This window comes from Tympanuchus pallidicinctus, unplaced genomic scaffold (genome assembly GCF_026119805.1).
Source record: "Tympanuchus pallidicinctus isolate F22 unplaced genomic scaffold, pur_lepc_1.0 scaffold10, whole genome shotgun sequence".
Classification (NCBI taxonomy): domain Eukaryota; kingdom Metazoa; phylum Chordata; class Aves; order Galliformes; family Phasianidae; genus Tympanuchus; species Tympanuchus pallidicinctus.
Window position 1 is genome coordinate 6,731,206 of NW_026294619.1, and position 24,245 is coordinate 6,755,450.

At 40.7% G+C, this 24,245-nt stretch overlaps 1 protein-coding gene across 2 annotated transcripts; it reads left to right on the forward strand.

Moving 5' to 3' along the window:
• Positions 1–3,734: 3,734 nt before the first annotated feature.
• On the forward strand, positions 3,735–24,139 carry NXPE3 (neurexophilin and PC-esterase domain family member 3). Of its 2 annotated transcripts, none has more exons than XM_052665073.1 (6): positions 3,735–3,846; positions 7,865–8,077; positions 13,010–13,770; positions 14,613–14,686; positions 18,602–18,808; positions 20,306–24,139. In XM_052665073.1, exons 2-6 carry the CDS (start codon positions 7,985–7,987, stop codon positions 20,854–20,856), a joined length of 1,686 nt encoding a protein of 561 aa, XP_052521033.1. In that variant the 5' UTR covers positions 3,735–3,846; positions 7,865–7,984; the 3' UTR covers positions 20,857–24,139. The 2 variants fall into 2 exon arrangements, with proteins under 2 accessions (XP_052521033.1, XP_052521041.1); XM_052665081.1 differs by lacking the exon at positions 3,735–3,846 and adding an exon at positions 4,963–5,369.
• The last annotated feature ends 106 nt before the right edge of the window (positions 24,140–24,245 follow it).

The following is a 24,245-nucleotide window of genomic DNA, read 5'->3' on the forward strand; positions in this document are numbered from 1 at the left end:
TCAAGGCTGTCCAATGCATTGCTCAGGAAGTCCCATCATATTTGAGCACAAATGTGTGTTTTGTTTGCCCTTGGGATTAAGCAAACAACTCCCTGACACTTCCTGGAATTAAGGATCAGTTGAATAAACCTTGACATGCTGAATATTATTGGTGAGAGAAAAGTGATAAGGACAAGGGCTCAGCATAACTTCATCATATTATATATAGTTAGGAAGAAAGAAGCTGGGAAAGGTTAGTTATTTTGCATTAGTTATCTTTCAGTACTCATCTGAAAATATTTGTTACACCCTTCTGCTGTGACAAACCAGGAGGAGTGTAAGGTATAGCAAAGTGCAGTAACAGCTGCTGGAGATGTAGGTTTTGGAGGCTAATGAAGACTAGATGGTGCTGGTGGAACAGTCCTTACAGAGCCATTGATGTTCAAATAACTGAAATGCAAATTGCCTCTTGAAGATCCCCTCCACAGAGTACGTGGCAGATGTTCAGTTATCAATATGCGGCCTTGTTGGGCACAAGGACTTAACAAGACAGAGATTAGAAAAACACATCTGATTCAGTTAGGCCATCATCAAGACTAGCTTCAGTGACAAGTAATTTATGGGGAAGGTGGGCGGTGAACTGCAAAATATCACAAAGAGCACAGTGGCATTTATTTCCTCTGACAAGAGCTCAGGTTTTGGTGGTGATGTCATTTTCCATCCCCTCACGCCCACCATCAGCTTAGTTACAGACAGGGGCTTATGCCCAACATTTAACGCTAATTAGATGGTTTTGCCTGGGGCTTCACTTTGAACTGTAAGAGGCTTTGAAGCACTGCAGGGCTCGGGAAAGAGGTGAGTAATGAGCCTGTTATAAAAGTCCGGTGGCAGTGCACAGAGAGGAGGAAAAAATCAATACAAGGTACCTGTATTTGTAGTTTGTTTATATAGCCAGATAACTTTTCAAGTCTTGGCTGGTAGCTTATACATAGGTTGCTCTGAAAGTAATGCCTCCTATTTGTTTCTATGGAAACTACTACAGGCACAAAGAGAACAATAATGCTATGGTAGAGAGCAAGCTCTCAGTTACACAACAGTATTTTTCAACAGTCTCCAACATTAGCTGATCCACATGGATGACCATGGATGAAGGTGCTCTTCATTTTGTGCTGTGACAACTGTGCGTGGCCATCCAGAACGTGGCTTGTCTTTAAAACCACTGTTGCCATCACTGGTAGAACATACAGCCCCCATCATCTCACTGTTCTTGCATCCACTGTTTAATCTCCAGAAATGTTCAACAAGCATCAATGGATGCTATTCTGTCCACATGTAGGAATTCAGTGACACAGCTTTGCTTTGTCTGCACTTCCATATCAGACTGCCCCTCTGCTGCCCTCGTCGCATGACAACAATGTGTAATGCAATAGGGGTGGGAAGATTCTGCCTCTACTGCCACCCCACCAACATCTGCCTCTGGCATTGTGGGCCAACATAACAACATAGGAGCTATTACTTTTGAAACAGTCTTTGTATTACTAACAAAAGACCGTGTCTGTTGAGACTTTGATTTTCTTCTCTATCAGGTAGCCAACACTAATGTGTGGAAAAAGAGAAGTAGAAGCAATGTCACTTAATTCATTATAAATAGCTTTGGCTGATGGATCATCACATGAGCAAGCAATTAACATTTAAAATAGCTAAAATACTATTTTCATAGTAATTTTTCAGCTGCTCTGTGTGTTTTCAGCTTCTCTGCGAAGAAGCGAGCATGCTACCTTTTCTTTAGGAGACACATAATTGAGTCTTTAACCCAGCCATGTCCCACCCCTGCCCTGCAGTTGCTCCTGCCCCATGCCATCATGGCAGTGGCTCTGCCCCACTGAACGGCCCATTCCAGCCCTGGACAAACACCCATCACTCCCAGTAACCACACAGCACTGTGTGAGCAGCACTGTCTGAGCTGAAACTGGGACATGGGGCACAGTGCAGTGCTGACTCAAATGGTGGCAAATAACGTTACGCATTTTGGTACGTTGGCTGAACACATCCCTACGAACAGTGAAAAACACATAGATGTGCTTTCTGTTGTTGACACATAGATTTGAGAATATGTTTCAAGATTGTGGAAAAGATTTTTTTGTGTGTGTGTATTTGCAACTCCATTTTCAGTCAACATAAATGACCTGTGAATTTTCAAATGGGATGTACAGAGTTGCAATGAGACATTCAACTCAGAAATCTGATCATGTCTCTTTACCAGAATGTATAACCTCTTAATAGAGAGAATGCCACTCACTTCACAATCAGACCTCATTCACATTATCGCTTTTGGCAGTATGTACATTTATGAAAAACTGTTTTCAAGGATGACGCACAAGAAGAGAAATATTTCATCAAAAATCCATCAAACACTTTGAGAGCTCTTTAAGAACTGCAGCCACTGCCACTGAAACAGACTGATGTGTTAATTTCTCACAGGTTGCAAGGTCAAATATCCCACTAGTTTCATTTTGTTGCTCTCTTTTTATAAATGTTTTGTGACTTATATATGTTAACTATGTTACATACTTTATATATGTCCCCAGACAATTCCTCTTCACTCAGTGCAGCCCAGACAAGCCAAGAGGTTGGACACCCATGCTTTAACTGTACTCACAGAAGCAGTAGGTAGCATGTGAACGTTTTGGACAGAGTTATTCCTCCACGTGCACTGTGATTACTTACAATGGCAAACCCAACTGCAGATGTCTTGTTGCCAGCCTGAGCATGCTGTACAGCTCTGATGCAGACCATTAGGCTCACTGCTGCCTGTGTGTGTCCCCAAGCTCTTGAAATTCCTGCCTTCAGCATGGCTTATCGCCCAATTGCCCAATTGCTGTGCTGTTACCCATGTTTCTAGCGCAGACTCCTGCAGCTAGCCTACTACCTCCCCAGCTTTATCACAGAATCATAATTTAGGGGTTGGAAGGGATCTCTAGAGATCACCTAGCGCGACTCACCTGCTAAAGTAGGTTCCCTAAAGCAGGTCACACAGGTAGGCATCCAGGCAGGTCTTGAAGTTTCCAAAGAAGGAGACTTCACAATCTATTCCAGCCTTTCCTTGTATAAGAGGTGCTTATAAGAGATGCTCCTGGCCCCTCATCATCTTTGTTGCTCTCTCTGGACTCTCCCTAGGATATCTTTGCCTTTTTTGAACTAAAGAGCCTAGAAATGGACACAGCACTCCAGATGTGGCCTTGCTCAAAGGGGGAGAACCACCTCCCTCAACCTGCTGCCCGCGCTCTTTTTAATGCACCCCAGGTTACCATTGGCCTTCTTGGCCACAAGGGCACACTGCTGGCTCATGGCCATCCTGCTGTCCATCATCACACACAGGTCCTTCTCTGCAGAGTTTCTCTCCAGCATGTCAGCCCCTAATTTGTACAGATGCATGCAGTGATTCCTCCACAGGTGCAAGACTCTACACTTGCTCTTGTTGAACCTCATCAGGTTCCTCTCTGCCCAACTCTCCAGCCTGTCCAGGTCTCATTGAATGGCAGCACGGCCTTCTTGGTGCGTCAGCCACTCCTCCCAGGTACCATCAGCACACTTGCAGAGGGGTGGGCTCCATCTCTTCACGCAGGTCGCTGATGAAGACGCTGGTCGACACCATACGCAGCACCGACCCTCTTGGCGCGATGGCTGTGGGCGGCCCTGGCCGAGAGGCACACGATGTCGGCGGGCGGGGCCGGGGTGGAGGAGGAGGTGCCGGGAGGTGGTGCCATGGCAGCGGCGGACCGGGCCGGCAGATACGCGGCGTGCCGCCTCCGGGCCGGGAGAGAGGGAGCTGTCGTCTCCTGGCCCGGGGGAGCGGCCGGCATTACGGTGAGGGGCGGGTGGCGGGGAGTCGGGACCGCGGTCAGGCCTGCAGCGATGGGGTTGTGTGGGGAAGGGAAACTCCGGCAGGGGAAGTGGGTGCGGGGCCGGCTCGGCTCGGGGCGCTGTAGCGGAGGAGGATCCCGCAGCGCCCGCTGCCTCCCGTGCCTCACTCGCTTTTTGTCTCGGCGGCTGAAGGAAGGAAGGCAGGAAGGCAGGCAGGCGCTCCCTGGAGGCGCTGGGCTGCCCAGCTTTGCCCGCGGCCTCCCGGGCCGTTCTTAGCCGAGGGGTGGATGTGCTGCGGGCCGGAAGAATGAGGTTTTTCTTTTTTTTTTTTTTTAAACGCGTTTTAATTGCAGAATTGCACCTCCTGTTTGCTCTCTTCTCCCACCTCCGTGCGTGTGGAGGAGCGTTGGACCCGTGCTATGGCAGCGCGTGTTTATCAGGCTGGAGGAGCTGCAGCAAGCTGCAGCAAAACGAGCTCCCGCCAACGGCTTGCGATGACCTCTGAATGTCAGGGCTGTCTGGGGAGCGAGCCTCGGCTAGGAGAAGCGGCTGCGCCTCTCTTCTGCTGTGACTGCAACAGCTGGGTGCCTAGCATGCAAGAGCCATCACCAGGATTAGATCCGTATCTTAGGGATGTGCACCGCAGTTCTTTGAGGTGGCTGCGCCGGTCTGTGCTTCAGCGGCATTATTCGCTCACAGGTGTTTGGGGGTAGAGGTGACAGTGATATAAACTAAAAGGCAGATCTGTAAATGGGCATCGGAGAACAGGAAATGCTGATCATAAAGATGTCATTAGTTTCATTTGTTTCTTTTGTAACTATGGGCAAAGCGATGGATGTAATAACTCGAAATGGTGCAAAGCTGGTAGGAGTAATACTTCATGAGCAGCAAATTAAGTATAGGACTGAAGTTAAAAAACGTAATAAATAAATAAATAGAACCCATGATTTGCTATAGAAAAAAATAATCGCATCTTATAAAAAAAATCTTAACTGCCTGTCATGTTTTGTTTACTTTTGGATGCAAACCACCAGCATAAGAGACTTTGCTGGAAGAAAATACTGTGTATGCACACACACCTTATATTTTATATAATATATATAATATACATAAAAGGGACCTGAATTATTTCCCAAATAAGAAAAGGCTGAGAAAAACTAGGACTGTTCAGTCTGGCAAATAGAAGGCAAAGAGGGGATTTCCTCACTCTTTATAATATCTAAAGTGTGGGAGTTAAGTGGTTGGGTCCAGGCCCTCTCCAGTGCTGTGCAGTGACAGGACAAGGAGCATTGGGCATAAACTGGAACACAGGTGTAGAGGAAATACTAAGTCACAGCTTGAAGCAGTGATTGAGCACCTGGTAGGAAGGCAGAGCCAACTCAAGGGAGCTCAGGTGCATGCAATCCACCTGAGAGACTGGAAGGAGTGGAGCCAGGATCCACCCCTTCCCACATCTCATTAAAGGGTTGGCACTGATGGTAAGGGTGTCTTCTTGGAGATCTTTGTGTATCTGAGGCCTTCTGAAGGTAAGCAGTTTCTTTCCTTTATGTCCATGGCTGCTGCATTTGAGCAAGCCCTCACTTGCTCCAGCATAGGACTTTGCTACTCTGCTGTCATTACTGCGCTTTCCATTGCATTACAGTGTTACAACAAGATCTTGTATATGAATATGAGGCAGATCTTCATTGGCAGGGTGATGGATCACTAGCACAGGCTGCCTGGAGAGGTGGTGGAGTCTCCTTCTCTGGAGGCATTCAAGACCCACCTGGACTGTCTACCTGAGTGACCTGCTGCAGGAAATCTGCTTTAGCAGAGGGTTAGACTCTATGAGGTCACTTCCATCCCCTATGGTTCTATATTATATGTGCACATATATGCATATAATATTGCTTCATCTTTCTTTCCCCTTTATTTTTTCCAAGGGTATTTTCTGCCTTTTAGATGGATGGCTGCAGAGAACGCTTCAAGGATACAGGAAGAATTGAAGATTTTTTTACTTGCTTAGATAGCTTGTGTTATATAACAGATGAGCTAGATCTGTTCTTCACAGATGATGAATCTGGAAGTAACTTGAGGCCTTTGCTAAAGAAAGCTTTAAAAGCATGCTATTGCTTGTTTTGGAGTTTTTTGGACTTTTACAGAGGTATAGTATTTTAAGAAAAATTTCTTTTCTAGCAAGAGAGCTATGAAACATGTATGAGAATAATGGCTTCAGTTATAGATTTGCTAAGCTGATGGAGAGAGCTTTTGAACTACAACTACCAGAGGAGAGGAGCCTCAATCCACTGAAGTGTTACTGGTTACAGTACCAAGAAAGGGATCAGAGGGCTGGTCCTGGAGGGTACCTGGTCTCCTGGAGGGCACCTGGAGAGCAGCACAGGGCAATTCCAGCTATTTCATGCAATAAATTGGTTTAATTAGGGGCCCAGCTTGAATGCCTCTACACAAATGATTACAGTGTGAGAAAGCAGTCAGGGAAAAGGCCAGTATGGCTGATATTAAAGTAGGGTTCTGTTACCCAATGAGATCGAAGAGATATGTAAACTATTCTGTGTGCAGCTCATGCTCCTAGCCCTTCTTCTCATGAAGGACTACTGCTTCCCAGATGTCTTCTGGAAATACAATATGACAAAGAGGGAGCAGTCTAAGAGATTCATGGTGGATAGCTTAAAAACCTATCTGGTATTTTGTCTGAACTTAATACTTTATATTAACACAGAGCCATTCCAATAAGTCTGCTCTTTTTTTTTTTTCTTTTTTTTTTTTTCTTTTTTTTTTGCATTTGGTCAGTTTGATATTTTTATTTTAATGGATGTTTTGCTCTTTTGATGCTTGTTTGTCAGTCAGAGAAATGTTCTCTGTAATTCTCTGCAAAGCAACTGCAGTTATAATCCATATAATCCTTATAAAGCAATTCCATATACAGTCTATTTTGAGGCTGTCCTGGTTATCCAGTAGTATATTTCAGGATTCTAATCTATGCTCATCTAGTGAAAGATTTAATTAGGTAATTGTGATATTCAAAACATCATTACATTTAAGTTCATGCAATGTTCTTCATACAGTCTGAATAAATACTGTTGCTCTTCAGCTAAACTATTTATAGAAGGTTGTGCAACGTTTCTCTAATCATTTGATGTTGTTGCACTTGGAAGATGTGTGTATGAGTAACACTGTGTGGAGAATATTGGATTGGAGGGGACTGCGTTCTTTTGACTGCCTCTGCTTGCCATCTGTTGTGTTTCCAAGTTCAGATCCTCTCCTTCTGTAAGAATGAAACCCATTTAGCTTGCAAATCACTGCCTTGAAGTTATCCCGTTCAGAAAGAAGAAAGACAAAAGATTCAAACTTGAAAAGCATTAAGCTGTGAGAACGGTTTATCAACAGTTAAATCTGTGGTTCTGTATCACAGTTGTTCATCAGCTATCAAGCAGTATTGAGGAAACATTGAGAGTTAAGCTTTATAAAAGCATGGCAATTATGTATTGAATTTCATAAAAGCAATCCTGCGTTCTTCAAGCAGTTTTTTTAACCATTAGCTCTTTGTAAAAATATACACTGTATAAAAGGAATGATAAAGATCAGAGAGGATGTAGTCCTCTCTGTAGATCTAGAGGGTCCTTGATAACTTATTAAAGTCTCCAATCAGGTAAACGTGGGGATGCCTGAAACCACAAGTTTCTGCTAAAAGTCTTGGGCTTACAATGGCTGGATGGTGACAGTGTGGCCTAATAGATAAACAAGATGGTGTTTTTCTTAGTTGCCAGAAGGAAATCTCACCTTCATCATTTTATTTTTCTATCAAATACAGGTGAAATTGCCTTTATGATATTTTTGCCTTGAAATACCCATTAGAATTATAGATAGTGCAGTTCAGATTGCCACAAAAATCTGTCTGTAGACTTACCAGGTCTGTTAAACCAGTTGTGGTAGTGAAGAATTCTACCATTTAAATACTTTATGTGTTTAATTCCAAGTCATTTTGAGGGGCTTTATATAACTCTTGTAAATGTATTTGCAGGAATGAAGTGGAAGTCAGCTGAACTAATGTGTGCGCTACTGAGACGAAATGACATTCATGTTTGTGATGAATGGAAATCATGGCAGCATCTAACATGGGAGGAAAAGACATGAATGGACAATGTGGCGCGACTCATTCAGACTGCAAATCTTCTGCCTTCTTATGGCAGTACTGGCTGTTGTGGTGCTGGTCCATAACTTTTTTCAGTTAGAGGTAAGTGGAGTTGGGTTGGATGGTTGGAATAACAGAAAAATTCAGAGCAGAAAGTGTGTATGGACATCTTCAACAGTCAAAGGGATAACTTCAAAGTTATTTCGGGTTGCTCAGTATGTTCTTGAGTTGAATTTTGATGCCCTTCAGCAAGGAGGTGTTCTGCAGCCTGTCTGGGCAGCCTTTCTTGCTGTGCATAGAGAAGAACATTACCATTATGTGCATGTGGAAGTTGCCTCTTGTCAGAAACAGACAGTAAAAGGACTGCAATTTCTATCTTCAATTTGGGTAGTAAAAAAAGCCCTGAACTGATCCCTTCTTGGTCTTCTCCAGACTTCTGAAAGTCTGCTTCTATTAGTGTCTTCTAGTATGTCATGTATTCCAAACCCTTAGTCATCTTAGGGATTCTCAGCTGGTCTCTTCACTTCAACTGTGGTTGTAGGTGGACAAAAAGCAGATATAGTGCTTTAGATATGGCTTTACCATGGCTGAGTTGAGGGAAATTAGCACTTCCCTCAGTTCACTGGGTATGTTCTTGTTAACACATCGCAACAAGAAAATGAGTTTTCACCTGATTGGTTTGCTCTCTACCAGAATGCCTAATTCTGTTTCTGCAGGTGGGCTTTATGCTGTTGATCACAACAACAAATCAGTTAGTCAGTTTTCAGTACAGGCTACATAAATGCAGATGAAGCTGGACTTCATCAGTTTGTCTATGAGGGTATTATGGGAGTCTCACTGAAGTCAAGCTAAATAACATCACTGAGGATCCACTGCAGGGAGCATTGGGGGCTGACCCTTCCCTGTGGCTGCCTGCTTGCCCAGACTTTCCATTGCAGCATTTGGCAGGTGAGCATAATGCTTAACCTAACAGTAAATCCTGATTATTTTTGATGCATATTTAGCTGATAAGTGTGTTATATGTTTAAGTTGCATGAAACCCACTTGCAAAGTCTTTATCTTCTGGCTGGTGATGTCCAAGTAAAGTGATCCCTTCTTACACTTAAATAGATGCCGTTGGGTTGGAGATTCAGATAAGGGCAAGGAAAATGTCTGAGATATAAAATAGCATGTAGCATGGGAAATATAACAGACTTTCATTGCCTCGTTCCGCTACTAATGGAGACGTGAAATTGAACACTGCAGGTGCCAGATTCAGGGCAAACAATGCAAAAGAGCAAAAGTCCTTGCAGTAAGATTGAGTAACTGCTTGGAAACATTCAAAAGTCAGGATGAATCATAGGATCACCAAGGTTGGAAAAAACCTCTAAGATCATGTTGTCCAACCATCCACCTCTCACCAGCAGACAAAAAGAACAAATGAACTATGACAGTGCTGCTTTTTCTTTTTTTCTTGTGGTGGTGTTGCTGCTAAATTGCAGATCTTGCAGAAGAAAACTGTCATCTCATTCAGTTTATTGCTGGAACAGTTGTGTGTCAGGTGGTGGCTTTTTAGAACTGGCTTTGACATTTTGGATTTATTTAGCATCTACTCAGTGCTGTGAGACAGTAAGAACAGCTGATCTCATGGCTGTTGTAGATGAATATGAGGGCTAAAGTATTTGGAGTGTAAAATGACTGAAAATAAGATGACTGGCCTCTCAGTAGCTGGTATTTGGTCTCAAATATTATCTGCTGTATGAATTAAGACTCTGGGTGAACTTGAACTACTTTTTTTACTTCCATGCCTGTCATTTGGAAGTCTCCTGTGATGTTTTCTGCTCTAATGTAGGAACGTAAACAGTTTGGCATAGTATGTGTGGAGCAATTGCCATAAATCTAACAGTTACAACTCATAGATGATACTGGACTTCAAAATATAGATGAAGATCCACCTTTTCAGCAGGAGCTGAAATACTCAGCCTCTTTTGTTTATCAACCACTTGTGTTGTTGCATTTAACTGAGAACAAGTGTTTGCTGCGGGTCTATTGAAGTCTCAAATGTCACAGGTTTAATTTGAAAGTCATCTTTAAAGATCATCTATTCTTGCTCCTTTGCCCTGGGCAGGGACATATCTTTGAGAGTGTGACTGCCTCTCTGGGGTTGTACTGTTATGCATTACACCTTATTTTCACTTAGTTGGTAGCAAGAATGCTTGAAACTGAAAATATAGCATCCATTTTTACTTGCTTATGCATCAGGAACAGCTCACAGACTTGTTTGAGCTCAATTGATGTGTAATCCATTCTGTCTTGCCTGCTTTACTAGGTAGATATCCATTAAATTACTTTGTGATCACATCAGGGTTCTGATTATCTTTAGAAAGCAGCGAATAAATGCTAGGAATTGCCTTCAAAATCAAGGTATTTTTGTGTGGAGTATATATGAAAATAAAGCAGGACAAGCATTATTCTATATGGACATTACATTGGAAACTAAAATAATGTAAGATCTAGGGAGAGGATTCCTGAGAAGTGTTTCAAGATGGGTTTGTTTGTTTGTTTGTTTTTTGCCTGCTCTGAGAAATTTGATTTTGTTTTCATTGCTGATAGTTGTAGACTATAGAAAAAGGGTGGATAAGGAATGGTTGGGACAAACTAATCTATCAGTCCAAAGGACAAGGCTTGCCTATTTGTAGGGATGGGGGAGTTTGAACGCTTGTTTGGAAATGAGTCAGGGAACCTCTTCAGAAAGGAAGATGGTTTGGAAAATTCAATCAAGGGTCTTCCATATACGAATTGACTCTGAAGCTTATCCTGCCTTAACTGGAAAAGCTAATCTCTGTGGTGGTTTTTCCTGTGAATGCCACGTGTGTTGTAGCACACTTTCAGCCCTTAACTTATAATTTTGCAATAATATGTGGTCTTATTTGGGTTTGGAAGAAGTCTGTAAAGATGAGTGAGGTTGTTACAGGAAGAGTGGTCTTTCTGTGATGTGGAGACAGTTTTGCATTTACCTTTGTAGAGAGGGTGTGGTTTGTTTTAGTTTTTTTTCCCCTTCTCCTTGAGGGTTGATTGAGAAAGTATTTGTGGTGTGGTCAATTCTGCTTTGTCATAATCTGGAGATGCTTCGGTTGATGTGATAGCTCTTGTTTGGGAACTTAGCTGCATGCAGCTGAAGTGCTTTGGCTTGGCACTGTGCTAAAAAGGATGCTTAAGTGTACTGTTTTAGAAATATTGAGTTATATTCTGTATTTTGTTTTGTGACCTTGAATTGGTTTGGTGTTCTCTGTGCCCTTTTCCACTGAATTCAATAGATATTTCCTTGGAGATACTTTAGAAAGGCTAGCTACCTCATGACCATCTTCTGTACAAATAAATCTGACGGAAGGAATAGGATAAAACTCTGATGAAATCTACAGAAGATTAAAGCAATGATGAGGCCTGTTCTTAAGGCTTTCTTAGGTAGCTGTGTTTCATTAGAAAGGATTTGAAGGTAGCTCTTCATTTGAAAGGATGCCTATGCTTTTTTTTTCCGCATCCCACTCCCCTAGCCCACATCCTCTTGATGGATCAAGCTAGAAGAAGAAGAAATTTTCCCATGAGAATCTCCACTGAATTTGAGAGTTTTACAAACACCCCCATTCTCCCCCACATTCCTCCTTAGGAAGTTTCTTCAATGCTTTTGCAAATTCAGGCATATTTACCAACATGTTGGATGTGTTCAAATGTATAACTAACTTAAAATAATAATAATCATACTATGCAATGTTTTCTGTGCCATTTATACGTATGAGCGGAAGAAGGGAAGTAGTGAAGGCATTCAAAAGTAGAAACTTGGCGTAATTTAGAAATATGTGGGCAAGATTTAAGAATGAACTGTGCTTGAGAGTCGTTCTCAGCTTTGCCTGGAATGTACTGGATTAGAAAAAATAATGTGTGGAGACATGTTCACATTTTTATCTGATCCAATGGAAAAGAGAAATAATCCTGAATTACCCTTAATGGGCTTTGGGGAAATTCTTGAAAATCCTGGATGGAAAAGTAAAACAGAAGGTTCTATTATAGATCATCTTTTTAAAAAACAAAAACAAAAACAAAACAACAAAGTATCCATGGGTACTTTGCATTTTAGTTAAAATGTTACAACTCATGATTGCATATTTTATAGTTAACATGGATATCAAATAGGAAATTAATGTTCTACATTATACTGCGTTGTTCTATGTGATAATGCGTTCATTATTCTCTCATTCTAAGCTGATCAAAACCAACTTCTTATAATGGCCTTCAAACCTATAAGTTTGTATATCTTGTTAGGTTTACTTTTTTTGGAAAAGAAAGAAATATAAACAATGTTTTCTTTCTTTTTATTTAATTTGAATACATCAATACTATCAAATCTATTTGAATACATTAATACTATTACTACATTAATTTGAATACATCAATACTATCAATACTACATAAAGCAGGGGAGCTACATAGTATATGTATATATGCTAGGTAATACTTGTGTCAAGGTCTTTTCACCCTGTAAGCACTGCTAGGTAACAACTAAATATTGGTGTGTTACCAGCACTCTTTTCATGACAAATCCAAAGTATAGCACTACTTTGGCTGGGATAAAGGTAATTTTCTACACGGCAGCTAAAAAAGCAGCATAATGCTTTAGCCAGACTCTAATTACGGTAAGAATATTAAATGAGTTACTTTTCTATTTAATTGTATGGCTTTCTGTATTTGTTTCATATTGTTGATACAGAATATGCTAATAGACAAAATACTACCACAGAAAATACTAAGCATACCTCACGTAACAGACACTTTGCCAGGGCAGGATAAAGTAGCCATTGGGTAAGCACGGGTTGTACAACTGCTTCTTTAGACATCTCATAGTCCAGGGAATCAATGTGTATGTTCTATTAAAGTTGCTTCACTTGGTCAGCCTCTAAGCTGTGCGAAGCAAACTCCTGGTTCTTAGACAGTATCTGTTCTTTGTTGTGTTTCATTTAATAGCACAGTTTCTTGTACTCTTTTTTTTTCCCCCTCTAGCACCTGGATGACTACACAGTTTCAGGATCAAATTGGATAACAGAGAACAGTGACCAGCCTTCTCTATCACAGACAACTAAAACTACCAGGAAGTCTTACTGTGGTTATGAGCAGCAGACTTTGTCCAAAAGAGAACGAGCTGAACAGGAATCATTGCTTGCTGCACTACAATGGCCAAAACCCCCTGATGGCAAAATTGGTTTTTTACAAAGCACTGATCCAGTACACAGTGACTTTGTGATTGTGAAGCCCAGAAGTTTCTTCAAGGTGGGTGACCAGTTAGAGGTGGTTGTTCGTGTGAGGGATTTCCAAGGAAAACCCAAGCAATATGGTGGAGACTATCTACAGGCACGAATCCACTCTCCTGTGCTGAAAGCTGGAGCAATAGGAAGGATTGTAGACTGCCATAACGGCCTTTACAAAGTCTTTTTTACGTTACTTTGGCCAGGAGAGGTCAAAGTATCTGTGACTCTCGTTCATCCAAGTGAAGCAGTCCAAGTCCTCCTGCGTTTACGAGAAGAAAGGCCTGACAGAGTTTATTTCAAAAGCTCATTCAAGTCTGGGAGATTTTCAGAAACTACTGAGTGCAATGTATGCTTGCCTGGAGATCTTCCAGTCTGTAACTTCACAGATCTCTACACTGGTGAGCCCTGGTTCTGTTACAAGCCACGAAAACTGTCCTGTTCCAGCCGAATCAGCCATGCCAAGGGTGGATATCAAAAAGGCCTTCTGACACATGAAGAAAGCCTCTTTTTCCAAAGGTATGTATGTCACTGACTTTATATGTACTCAGTCATTTTTTAAATATATATTTGCTTTTTTTTTAAGACAAACTTTAGGATGGAGGGGAAGAAAATACTCAACTACTTGATTCAAGCACCTGCTCCTGAAGATGCACACCTTCTCTAAGGGTGGGAATCTCTTGTATTCCACCAATAGTGTTCAATCACAAAGCCCTACTAGTTGATTCATTCAGCTGTCCACAAACAAGCACTTCTGAGAGCTCTTTGTGTGTAGGGGTGTAGGCTTTGCTTCCATATTGAGCAAACTGCTGTCTTGCTGAAGATCTCTGAGACTGGTTGGGTGTTGACTGATGCTGCTGTCACCACTGGCAGCATAGCATAGAGCTAAAATTGCAGGTGGTGATAATGCTGGGCTGCTTGAGATCCCGTGTGTACTGTGAAACAGCATGTGGCATTGTGGAGGCTGAAAGCAACAGCCACCTCCTCTTGAGGTAAGCAGTTACTGAAATGGGGCAGAGCTGGGAGCTGATGCACCAGGGTGCCCTCTCAAGTAGTTTGCCTCCTGGCAGAACTCCATGTGCCCCAAGCTGGGAACTTCCAATCTTTGTGGTTAATCCCTCAAAGCATATAACAGACTTCCCATAGCTTAATGGTTTTATCCAGGCTTGTACAAGTAAGAATGTGCACAGGATTTTTATCCTCATGCTCTTAAATCTTGAATTCTGACTGAAAACAGTGAAAGTGGTCTTAAGGAAATTAAATAATCAATTCAGCTGTCAACGCGTGGATTAAGAAAAGTGATCTGTAAGGCTGTAAAACTTGAAGGTAATGTCACATAACTGTTTTAATCTTTATTCAAGTGATGTGAACATCAAAATGCCCATACTCTCCAGAGGACCTGACTCGGTGATTGTAAAGCCCAAGGCATTTACAGGTATAGTGAATTTTATAAAATTCCTAGGTTTATTTCATAATTAAATAAAAAGAGTGAGAAGCATGAGATACTAATGAGTTTGTTAGTTTTTGTAATGTGAAATAGAAATAATCTTAAGTCTTTTTTGTGTTGAAGGTGGAAGCTTTTGAATGTTGCTAAGGACTAACATCAAATTTATCTAAAAAGACATGTAAATTGAACTTTTAGGAAAAATAATTGGTGTTTACTTCTGATATTTACTCAGAGATATAAAATGTTTTAGTTAACTGCTTAGCAAATGGGTTAATCTAGCAAAGCTAATTGTGAGGTGTTTTTCAAGTTTTGTGTGTTTATTTTTCTAAGAAATTTATGTAATAGGTATCAGATAACTTGGATTTAATTATTAGTATCACTTGTGTTACCGTGCAGTGTCATAACCTAAAGTTGTGGACTAGAACCTAATTTTTCTGTATCATGTCTAAGCACAGAAAACACAGTCTGTGCTAAGTTAAAGTGAAATATTTATCTAATTCAAATTCACCTGCATGCTTTGAATGCCTCTAAATGCATTGCATAAAAATACAATACAGAATTACTCTTTAACTGAAAGCTCTCCAGTTTTTTTAATAAGCTGTAGGAGATATTAAAGGTAGAGTTCCTGACCTGAGCAATTAAATCATAAAAGAAAGCAGCCTGCAGTGGTGCTTCTTTTTAGTTCTGCCATTCTCTTTATTTAAAAAATAAAAAATGAAAAGATGCTGTCAGGCCAGCAGCATTTTCCCCCTTCTGTCTCCAGACCCTTTAGATGTGATGTGTTCTGTTGTTTAATTTTTAAAATATTTTCTTGTAGAAACTGCTTGAGATTTGATTATATCACCCTTTTTACAGGGGGTGGATGATCAAAGCGTGTTTTTATTTCCTGAGGTTTAATGATAGGTTGGAAAGGGTTGATAGGAGTGGCACAATTTCCTCGGGGAAATTCCTTCTAACAGGAACAGTCTCTGAACAAGTAAATCTAATACTCTGGAATAGAGATGATGGATGTATGACTTAGGATTAATGCCTACTTACATTCCTTATTTTATTGTCTTTAATTTTGTACATTCTTTTCTTTGGGAGGTAAATGTAGATATAGTTCACTTTTGAAATTTCTTTTTTTTTCCGAGCTATAATCGATTTCCATTCTTGGTTTGTAACTGTTCAGATCACAGCTTTTACCTTCTTTCATAAAATCTAGAAGTAATGGTCTTTGAATTCTGGAGCAAAACAGGTATGCTGCTGTACAAAGACTTCAAAAGCTGGTGTTAGTTGTACTGTGAGTTCACAGCTTGTTCTCATGTCTCACTTCACGTATGTACAAGGGCTGCTCTGAGAGCAATACCTCCCATTTCATTATGTCAGAGGCAGATGTTGGTGGGATGGCAATAAAGGCTGAACTTTCCTGCCGATATTCACTTACATGTTGTTGCCATGTGACAGATGGCAGCAGAGGGGCAGTCTGAGAGAATGGTGTCTGACATGGGAGTGCAGATGAAGCAAAGCTGTGTCACTTAATTCTTCCATGTGGGAAAGATGGTACCCGTTGACATCCATTGGTGCTTGCAGAACATTTCTAGAGACTGAGCAGTGGATGTGGATGCAGGCAGGCTGTGTGGGTAACAGTGCAGCAGCAGTGGAGCACTTCATCTGGTATAGATTTTGATAAGCGTGGCATGCATTCTTATTCATCACTAGCAAAAATATATATAGCAAATGATGGTCGCCATGCTGAAAAATAGTGTTTTGTAGCTGTATCTGTTGTAGTTTCCATGGAAATAAATAGGCATTACTTTCAGAGCATCCTATTTATATGCTTAGTCTAATAATCACTTCAAAAGTTTGAATGGTTTGAATAGGAAATGGTTTTGAGGAAGGAAAGATTTAGGTTGGATGTCAGGGGGAAGTTCTTTACTGTGAGAGTGGTGAGGTGCTGGAACAGGCTGCCCAGAGAGGTTGTGGATGCCCTGTCCCTAAAGGTGTTCAGGGCCACATTGGATGGGATCCTGGGCAGCCTGGTCTAGTGTTAAATGGGGAGGTTGCTTGTGGCAGGGGATTGGAAGTTCATAATGCTTGAGGCCCCTTCCAACCCTGACCATTCTGTGAATCTTTACACTAAAACTTACAAAACAAAAGAATTTAAGTTGTGAATTCACGTGAGTTTGTCTTTAGTTACATGACTACATGGTAGCCTTTTCACTTCCTTTGTAGCAGTCCTCTTTCATATGGTTTAGATTACTCAGCATTGTTAGTTGATTGCTCTTCTTTCATTGGCCCTATTGCCAGTTGCTACATGTTATTTAAGAAATTATCCAAATATAAGACTTTCTAATGGATTTTTCTATGGTTCTCAAGATTATAGGCTTTGTATTCTGTGAATGTTCCTGTAAAGTATAAGGGGGCTAAAATCTATTGATATAAAACACAGAATATTGTATAGGAATAGCAAGACCAAAAATGACTATTGGGGATGGGTGTTGAAAGATGCCTGTGGGGGTTGTTTGAATCTGTGAGTCTTTAGGGAATTAGCTGCTGCTGTGTTATAATGAAACATCTAGCAGAGGGTGTCTCTGGGCATAGAACTCCATTGCTTCTACTTTTGCACAGTTAGAATGGGCCCTGGCATGGCTTTGGCCATGTGTGGATGTGCAGTCCCAAACAACTGTAGGCTATGACAGGACAGGGACCAGTAGTCTCCATGGGTAGGTGGGTACAAGGTGGGTATAAATGTTTTTTAATAGATGGTCACGGCTCTTCTGCGTGGTTACTTGGCTTCAGTGCCAGAGAGCAGCTCTGTGCTTCTCAGTTCACTGTTCATTGACAGCTTTTCTATCCAAGCTGTGGCTTTGGGTTTCTTTGGAATTGTGAGTCAGCTCATTTCCAGGCCCTTAAGTGTTAGAACAGATATGTGGAAAAGGAGGAACCTGTACTTAATGACCTCATGGAAGTTCAATGTGCGCACTGGCTGCTATGAGAAATAAGGCAATGTTTGACTGATGTAACCTTGAGATTGCAGCTTCTCTTCCTGTAATCGCTGGCCCCAGTTTTCAACATAACATCCAACTTCTGCAAGACAAAGAGGAGTCCAAAGAATCAGAGCTTCCCTGGTGTTGTCAAATTACTCCTCAGGGGACAACCTTTGCCAGCATTGAAATAGGAAGAAGTTGGACAGCAGAAAGTATGAAACCCATGGAATTAAAGTTTAACACAATTCATACATTCCAAAGACACTTAAATATTGGCAGTAGCTTTAATTCTGGCACTTCCTGATTTTGTAGTCCTCATAATTCAGATTTCATACTTACAGCGTCTGTGGCCTACATTAGTGTCAGTGTGTGGACTGTTCCACAGATGGATTTACACTAAGCAAATACAAGTGGTATCAGGTTATCTCTTGCATGTTGTCACCTTAGGGCTGGTGTCCGCTGCTGCAGCGGGAGGTTTTGCTCCTGTAGAGCACAACAGCTGCCATACCTTCCTGTTGGCAGACTGGCCGCTAGAGGGGGGAGCTGTACTTCGGCAGATGCAGATGTGTGCAGGCAGAGGAGGCATAGTGAGGCTTGGAAATTCTGTGATGCCTTCCATACTGTCCTCCTTTATCAACATCAGATATAGTTTAACTTAGAAGTACTTCAAAATAAGTTAAAAAGTAGTTAAGTTTAAAATAAGTTGGTTTTTTTTTTTTTAAACTTTAAAGCTACAAGTGGTCACATGTAGTAGGTTTTGATGCAGAACCAGTGAGGAAAGTACTTGGTCTTACAGACCTGAGATGCATTAAGCTTTCTAATGTATATTATATGCATTCTAAAGCAAAGTAGTTGGATGTACACATCCATTTAAGTGATAGAAGGTGTGTTTGTTATATGGTAATTTCAGAGGTTTTTTCTTTTTTTCTTCCAGATTCAAGCAATATGGACAGGGCTGAAGATCCCACAGTTTCCCCTTCTGGTTATTACTATGAAGATCTTTGGAGACCAAGAACACACTGGATTTATCATTTTAACAAGTCAGATGATATAAGCAAGTGCTTGCAAGGAAAAGTAATCCACTTGTTTGGAGACTCTACAATAAGGCAGTGGTTTGAGTATCTGACTGCAGCTGTTCCAGGTTGTTATTTTTCTTTTTAATTGATTTTTTTTAACCTTGAAGACATTTGCAATTCTTTATTCTACTCATTTCAGATGCAGAGTTGATCTTATTGAATAGTAATGTCAAAAGGGAGAGGGAAGGCAAAACGTCATCATAAGTGCTGATAGAAATGCAGTCATTCAAATTTTGAGATTTGACTTTTGAGATCCTAAAGTTTGAGAAAACTTTAGAAACTTCTAGACTTGAGGAGAGAAAGGGCCACAAGTTGTGCATCTATGAAGCTGTCATTATAAAATGTTTTACTAGTTAAGAACATTGTTGATACTGTGAGTTATTATGTGGCCACGAGGTGGCATACCAAAACTTGAGGATTGCCTGGATGAGGCTTGGCAGGTAATATTTTGGAGTGTAGTGAAGTAGCAAAATGACTTCCAGAAGCAGATGACTACTGTTGATTTGGTTTTGAGTTTTAACTTTTCATTAAATAACACAATTTCAGTAGCCAATTTGGTATTTCTCTTTCACCCCAACTCTTAGATAGTTCAGTAGTGTTGAAATTGAGATTGAGACTCTGTGTTTGCCAATTAAATTCTTCTTTAAATTTAATGGAGTTCTGAAGTTGCTGTGAAAGTTACAGTGAATTTTGGGCTCATACAGTGACAGTGAAAAAGCCTGTTGGTTAAAAAATAAGAGATCTGTTTAGAAATGCTTTTTTCTTTTACCTGGGGAAAAAAACAGTTTGGGGAACTTGGAAAAAATACTAATACTTATTATCTTTTTAAGGTAAAGTGTGCTGGCTTGCAAATTGCAACAGTCATATAAACTCTGTTTTGAAATATGTAGTCAATATGCCTGTGGAGCTGTTGCAGTGGATCCAGAGGCAGGACAAAAAGATTATTAGAGGGCTGGTGCGCTTCTCCTGTGAAGAAAGATAGAGGGAGCAGGGTTTGTACAGCCTGGGGAAGAGAAGACTACAACAGAAGATGTCATTTTGGCCTGCCAGTATCTAAGTGGAGCTTATAAGCAGAAGCGAGACCAAATTTTTACATAGGCAGATATTAATAGGAAAAAGGAGAATGGTTTTAAACAGGAAGAGCGAAGGCTTAGCTTAGATATTAGGAGGAGATTTTTTACTTGAAGGGTCTGCAATTCTGTGATATTTGTGTATGAATTAACCTGTTTGTGTATTTGTGGTGAGGCATGGATGCAGGCTGCCCAGAGAGATTGCTGGTGCCTCATCCCTTGGAGGTGTTCAAGGCCTGGTTAGATAGGGCCTGGGCAGCCTGATATAGTGGATAGCAACCATGCCTGCAGCAGGGGGGTTGAAGCTTGGTGGTCTTGAGGTCCCTTCCAACCTGGGCCATTCTATGATAATGCTTATCTTTTGCTTCACTTTAGGGTTCTTAGAACTGTGTATGTATTCGCTGCTACTGTTGCCCTGTGATCCTTTTGTCCTGATGAATCATTTTGTGTCTTTTTTCTGCCTTGAACTAATGTTTGCTCTCGGGCTTTCAGATCTAGTGGAGTTTAATCTGGGGAGTCCTAAGAATGTGGGCCCTTTTATGTCTGTGGATCTGAAGCACAACATCCTACTGAAGTTCCGCTGTCACGGACCACCCATTCGCTTTACGACAGTCTTTACAAGTGAACTGCGCTACATTGCTAACGAACTGAATGGCATCGTTGGGGGGAGAAACACTGTGATAGCCATAACTATATGGTCCCACTTCAGCACTTTCCCTGTGGAAGTGTATATCAGGAGGCTGAGGAACATTCGGAGGGCAGTTATTCAACTGTTGGACCGCAGCCCCAAGACTTTAATCGTCATTAGAACTGCAAACGTTCAGGAGCTTGGGCCAGAAGTGAGCCTCTTTAACAGTGACTGGTATTCCCTTCAGCTTGATTCTGTCATGAGGAAAATGTTCTCAGGAATTGCTGTGCACTTTGTGGATGCTTGGGAGATGTCTCTGGCTCACTACTTGCCACATAACTTGCACCCAAAAGAAGTAATTGTTAGGAATCAAATAGATACGTTTCTATCTTATGTGTGCCCTCTGCAAATTTAGCACAAGTAGGCATCCCTGTGTCACGTTTTGCTGCAGCTGAGGTAAAGTTGGTCTTTGCCAGAGCTACTAAGTTTATGCTGGATGGTGTGGGAGAACTCTGCTTATTGTATCTGCATTCAGCATAAGCAGGCTGGCCATAAATCTAGTAGCTGCGAGGGATAGTAGAGAAGAGTTAACTGTTCAAGCCATGCCTTGTGCGGTTGATTCCTTAGAATCTTATTTACGTCTCAGATTATTAGCAAGCACCTTAAATTGAAAAGATTCAATAGGGAATTATGTGGGTTATTAGCTTTACTAGTTATCTGCACTGTATGTTTAGTCCACATAACATGGAATCTGCTCAGAACTGGGTGGAATCTAGTGAAAGAATTATTTGGGAGCAGTCTTTCTCCCACACTCACTCTCTCTGTCAACTCAGAGTTGGAGGAGGACCCCCTGCAGTCCTACGTTGGTCAGAGAAGCACAATGCCTATTCTTTTTTCAAAGTCCTAATCAGAAATGTGAAGTGTGTCTTTAAGCTGCTATTGTCATTCAAGGAAGCTTAGTCATAATATCTATACTATGAAGTCATCAGGAGTTGGCTAAAATTTAGTAAAGCACACTAGTTAGGCATTCTTGGTGTTTACAGATAGCTGCTAAATAATGCAAATGGCCAGTATTTTATTGGGTTTCCTGTACTACTGAATCTCTTTTGAGTTTTGATACTGTCGTCTTCTTGATTTATCTGTAACAAAGCAAAGTGTGTATGTTGACCCCAGTGAAGGCACTGTCTCAGGCAGTTTGTGCATGTTAAAACTGCAAGCTTGCCTGCTCGAGGCATTTCCTAATGAAATCATTTTACTTCCCTGTTAGATAAACTTGTTCCTTTATGCTCTTGCACAGCTGGGCTTCTGTTGTGTACTTTTATACATACATAATACACTGTGTCAGGAGAAGCCAAGTTACTTGAATACACTTAACAATTTGTGAATGGGTAGCATAAGTTTGGCATAAACTAGCATCAAGGCTTTGTGCTGATGTCCTCCTTTCCTTCTGTGTTGAGCAGTTTTATTACTTACACTGGCAACGGTGAAGCTGTTGAATAAAAGGTGACAGAAAAATAATAAAAATCCCACCCCTGTATAAAACATCCAGGAATGCCCTTCACACAGGTGCTTGGTAAATGTTTGCTGTTTTGCCCATGTGAATGCAGGTGGCTCTTGGGCCTTCTGGAGCTGTTTTCAATGCTGCCAATTTGACTGAGCCTGCCTATAGTTTTAAGAAGTAGCACTTTGAACATTTTGATTAAATTCAGCTCTGAAATTGCAGAGTAGGAATGTGGTGTTGTCTTACTTCTGGTCCCACTCAAGCCAAAGTTGGTCTTTATCAATGGCTGTACTGAGAAATGTGTCAAGACACATGTAGTAGAGTGCTTCTGAAGGAGTCCATAGTGCTTAAAGAGAATATGAGTCGATTATTTGTGAGCGAACTGAGAAGATAAAAATTGAACAAAGGGGCAGGTTGCAGAGTGCAGTAACTGAAATGCCTTTGTGTCAGAAGTGTTTTGCTCTCTGCCAGGTCTGTTGCCATGTATGAGAAGACTGTGCTCTTGTTACTGGGTACTGAAGGGAGCTTATACTGCTAGCTACAGGAACGCTGTTTTAAAAACAAATGTAGGTGCTTTTTAGCATGTAGAAGTCAACGGCATCCATCAATAAGCTTAACAAATTGAAAAAGTTTAAAAATCACTGTAGGAGTTGCATACAGCCAAATAGCATTTAACCTTACCTTTTCAGACCAGAATTCAGGGTGTCTGCTTTGTCATTTGCTACTGACAACTGCCTTGCTTGGTGTCTGTGAATATATTAGCTTTAGGTAAGTGTTTCTTACTTGGATATGTTAATAGCAATGCATCTGCTGCCAGTAAGAGACCACACCAATTCAGTCCTGGGAATGTAAACCACCAACCACCACAATGCAAAATGACTTTTCATCTTCTCTAGGTGCATTTTTAAAATGGGTAGAGTATAAAGCTTTCATCCTGAATAAGAAATCTATCCAAATAACATTAATGAAAATTAATGAATTAATGACAAGACTTCAAACTCTTACTTTGAAGGAAACTACTTAATTTGTAGAGTAACCGTTTGGTTTTCCTCAAAATGGTGTATCGTGTGAAAGCACTGTGACAGCATGTTTCTTATCTGAATGTTCTGTTGTTCACTAGTGCTCTTCAACAGCAACTTCTCATCACTGTTAGCCATCAAAAACAGGGAGGAAGAAATCTTGAATGTTATGACAATCAAGAGGACTAGATTTCTAATAGCAAAAATGTCTAATCACCATCTGATAGAACCTCTGCCTTTCAGATTAATTTTTTAATAACAGATTAATGTGCAAGTCATGAATTTGAGGAAAATTGACCATTAATGTGGGCTGAGGACTGATGGTTTGTTCCTTTGTACTCTGGAATAGACACAAAGAAGAAAGGGAGATACTGAAGAATTACTGATGTTAAAAGGCGAAGACTGAGGGCAGAATGCTTTTGTCATTCAGTTGAACTGTAAGCTTATTTTCATCTCTATTCTCCTTTTGCTACCAGTTTCACCTGTTGTGTACATACTGTATATAGTAACATAATCAGAAGCAATAAAATATTTTTAAATCACTTTCTGTAAACCTTTAGGGTTCTAAATGGACTTTAATGAGGACTTAAAAGATTGGTTGTTTTTTTGAGTTAATTAATATGAAATGGGACTCAAAAGGAATTTTGCAGTTGTCAATGGAGTATCTTCATTTACATGTAGAAATTTCTTTCATGAGATTTTTCAAAGCCCTGTTTTTCTTTTCATTCCCTTCAGTTGAAGAAAATATGCTATTTTGGGTATTTTTATTCCTAACCCTGAGCCTTTTGATTATTAATCATAAGTTTTCTTTACCTTAATTTATTTATTCCATGTACAGCTCACTGAAGTATCAGTGAAAAACTCTGTATTTTTTATGGTGTTCAACAGAAGATACCAGAGCAATTTGTAAAGCAAGTAATCTTCATTTTACGATTAGACTGGTACTCAGTGATTTTCTCCTAATGATAGTTTGACCTTGCTTATCATGACATTGCTTTTTGAAAGCCACATTAGGCAGGTTTCTTAATTCTAGATGCTTAGTGGAAATGTTATTTGAGTTCTTGATGAAAGAGAGGACAAAAGGCAGTTGTTGTCATGACTTTTTTTCAATTTCAGTTGTTTAATTTCTCCTGTTTGCAACACCACTGCACCTTTACTTTGAGACTCAAATGAGTAGTTTTGATTATTCTTAATTGTTAAAGGTAAGCCTTTAAAAAAAGGAATGTTGCATACTAGAAGGGTCAGCATGGTTTCTTCTGTACTACAGATAATGCTTCCATGCAT

Excerpts from the sequence above, each read along its gene's own strand:
- NXPE3 (XM_052665073.1), top strand. The coding sequence starts at position 7,985 with ATGTGGCGCGACTCATTCAGACTGCAAATCTTCTGCCTTCTTATGGCA. Across the intron at positions 8,078-13,009 it reads ATAACTTTTTTCAGTTAGAG|CACCTGGATGACTACACAGT; the intron begins GTAAGTGGAGTT and ends TTCCCCCTCTAG. Across the intron at positions 13,771-14,612 it reads GAAAGCCTCTTTTTCCAAAG|TGATGTGAACATCAAAATGC; the intron begins GTATGTATGTCA and ends TCTTTATTCAAG.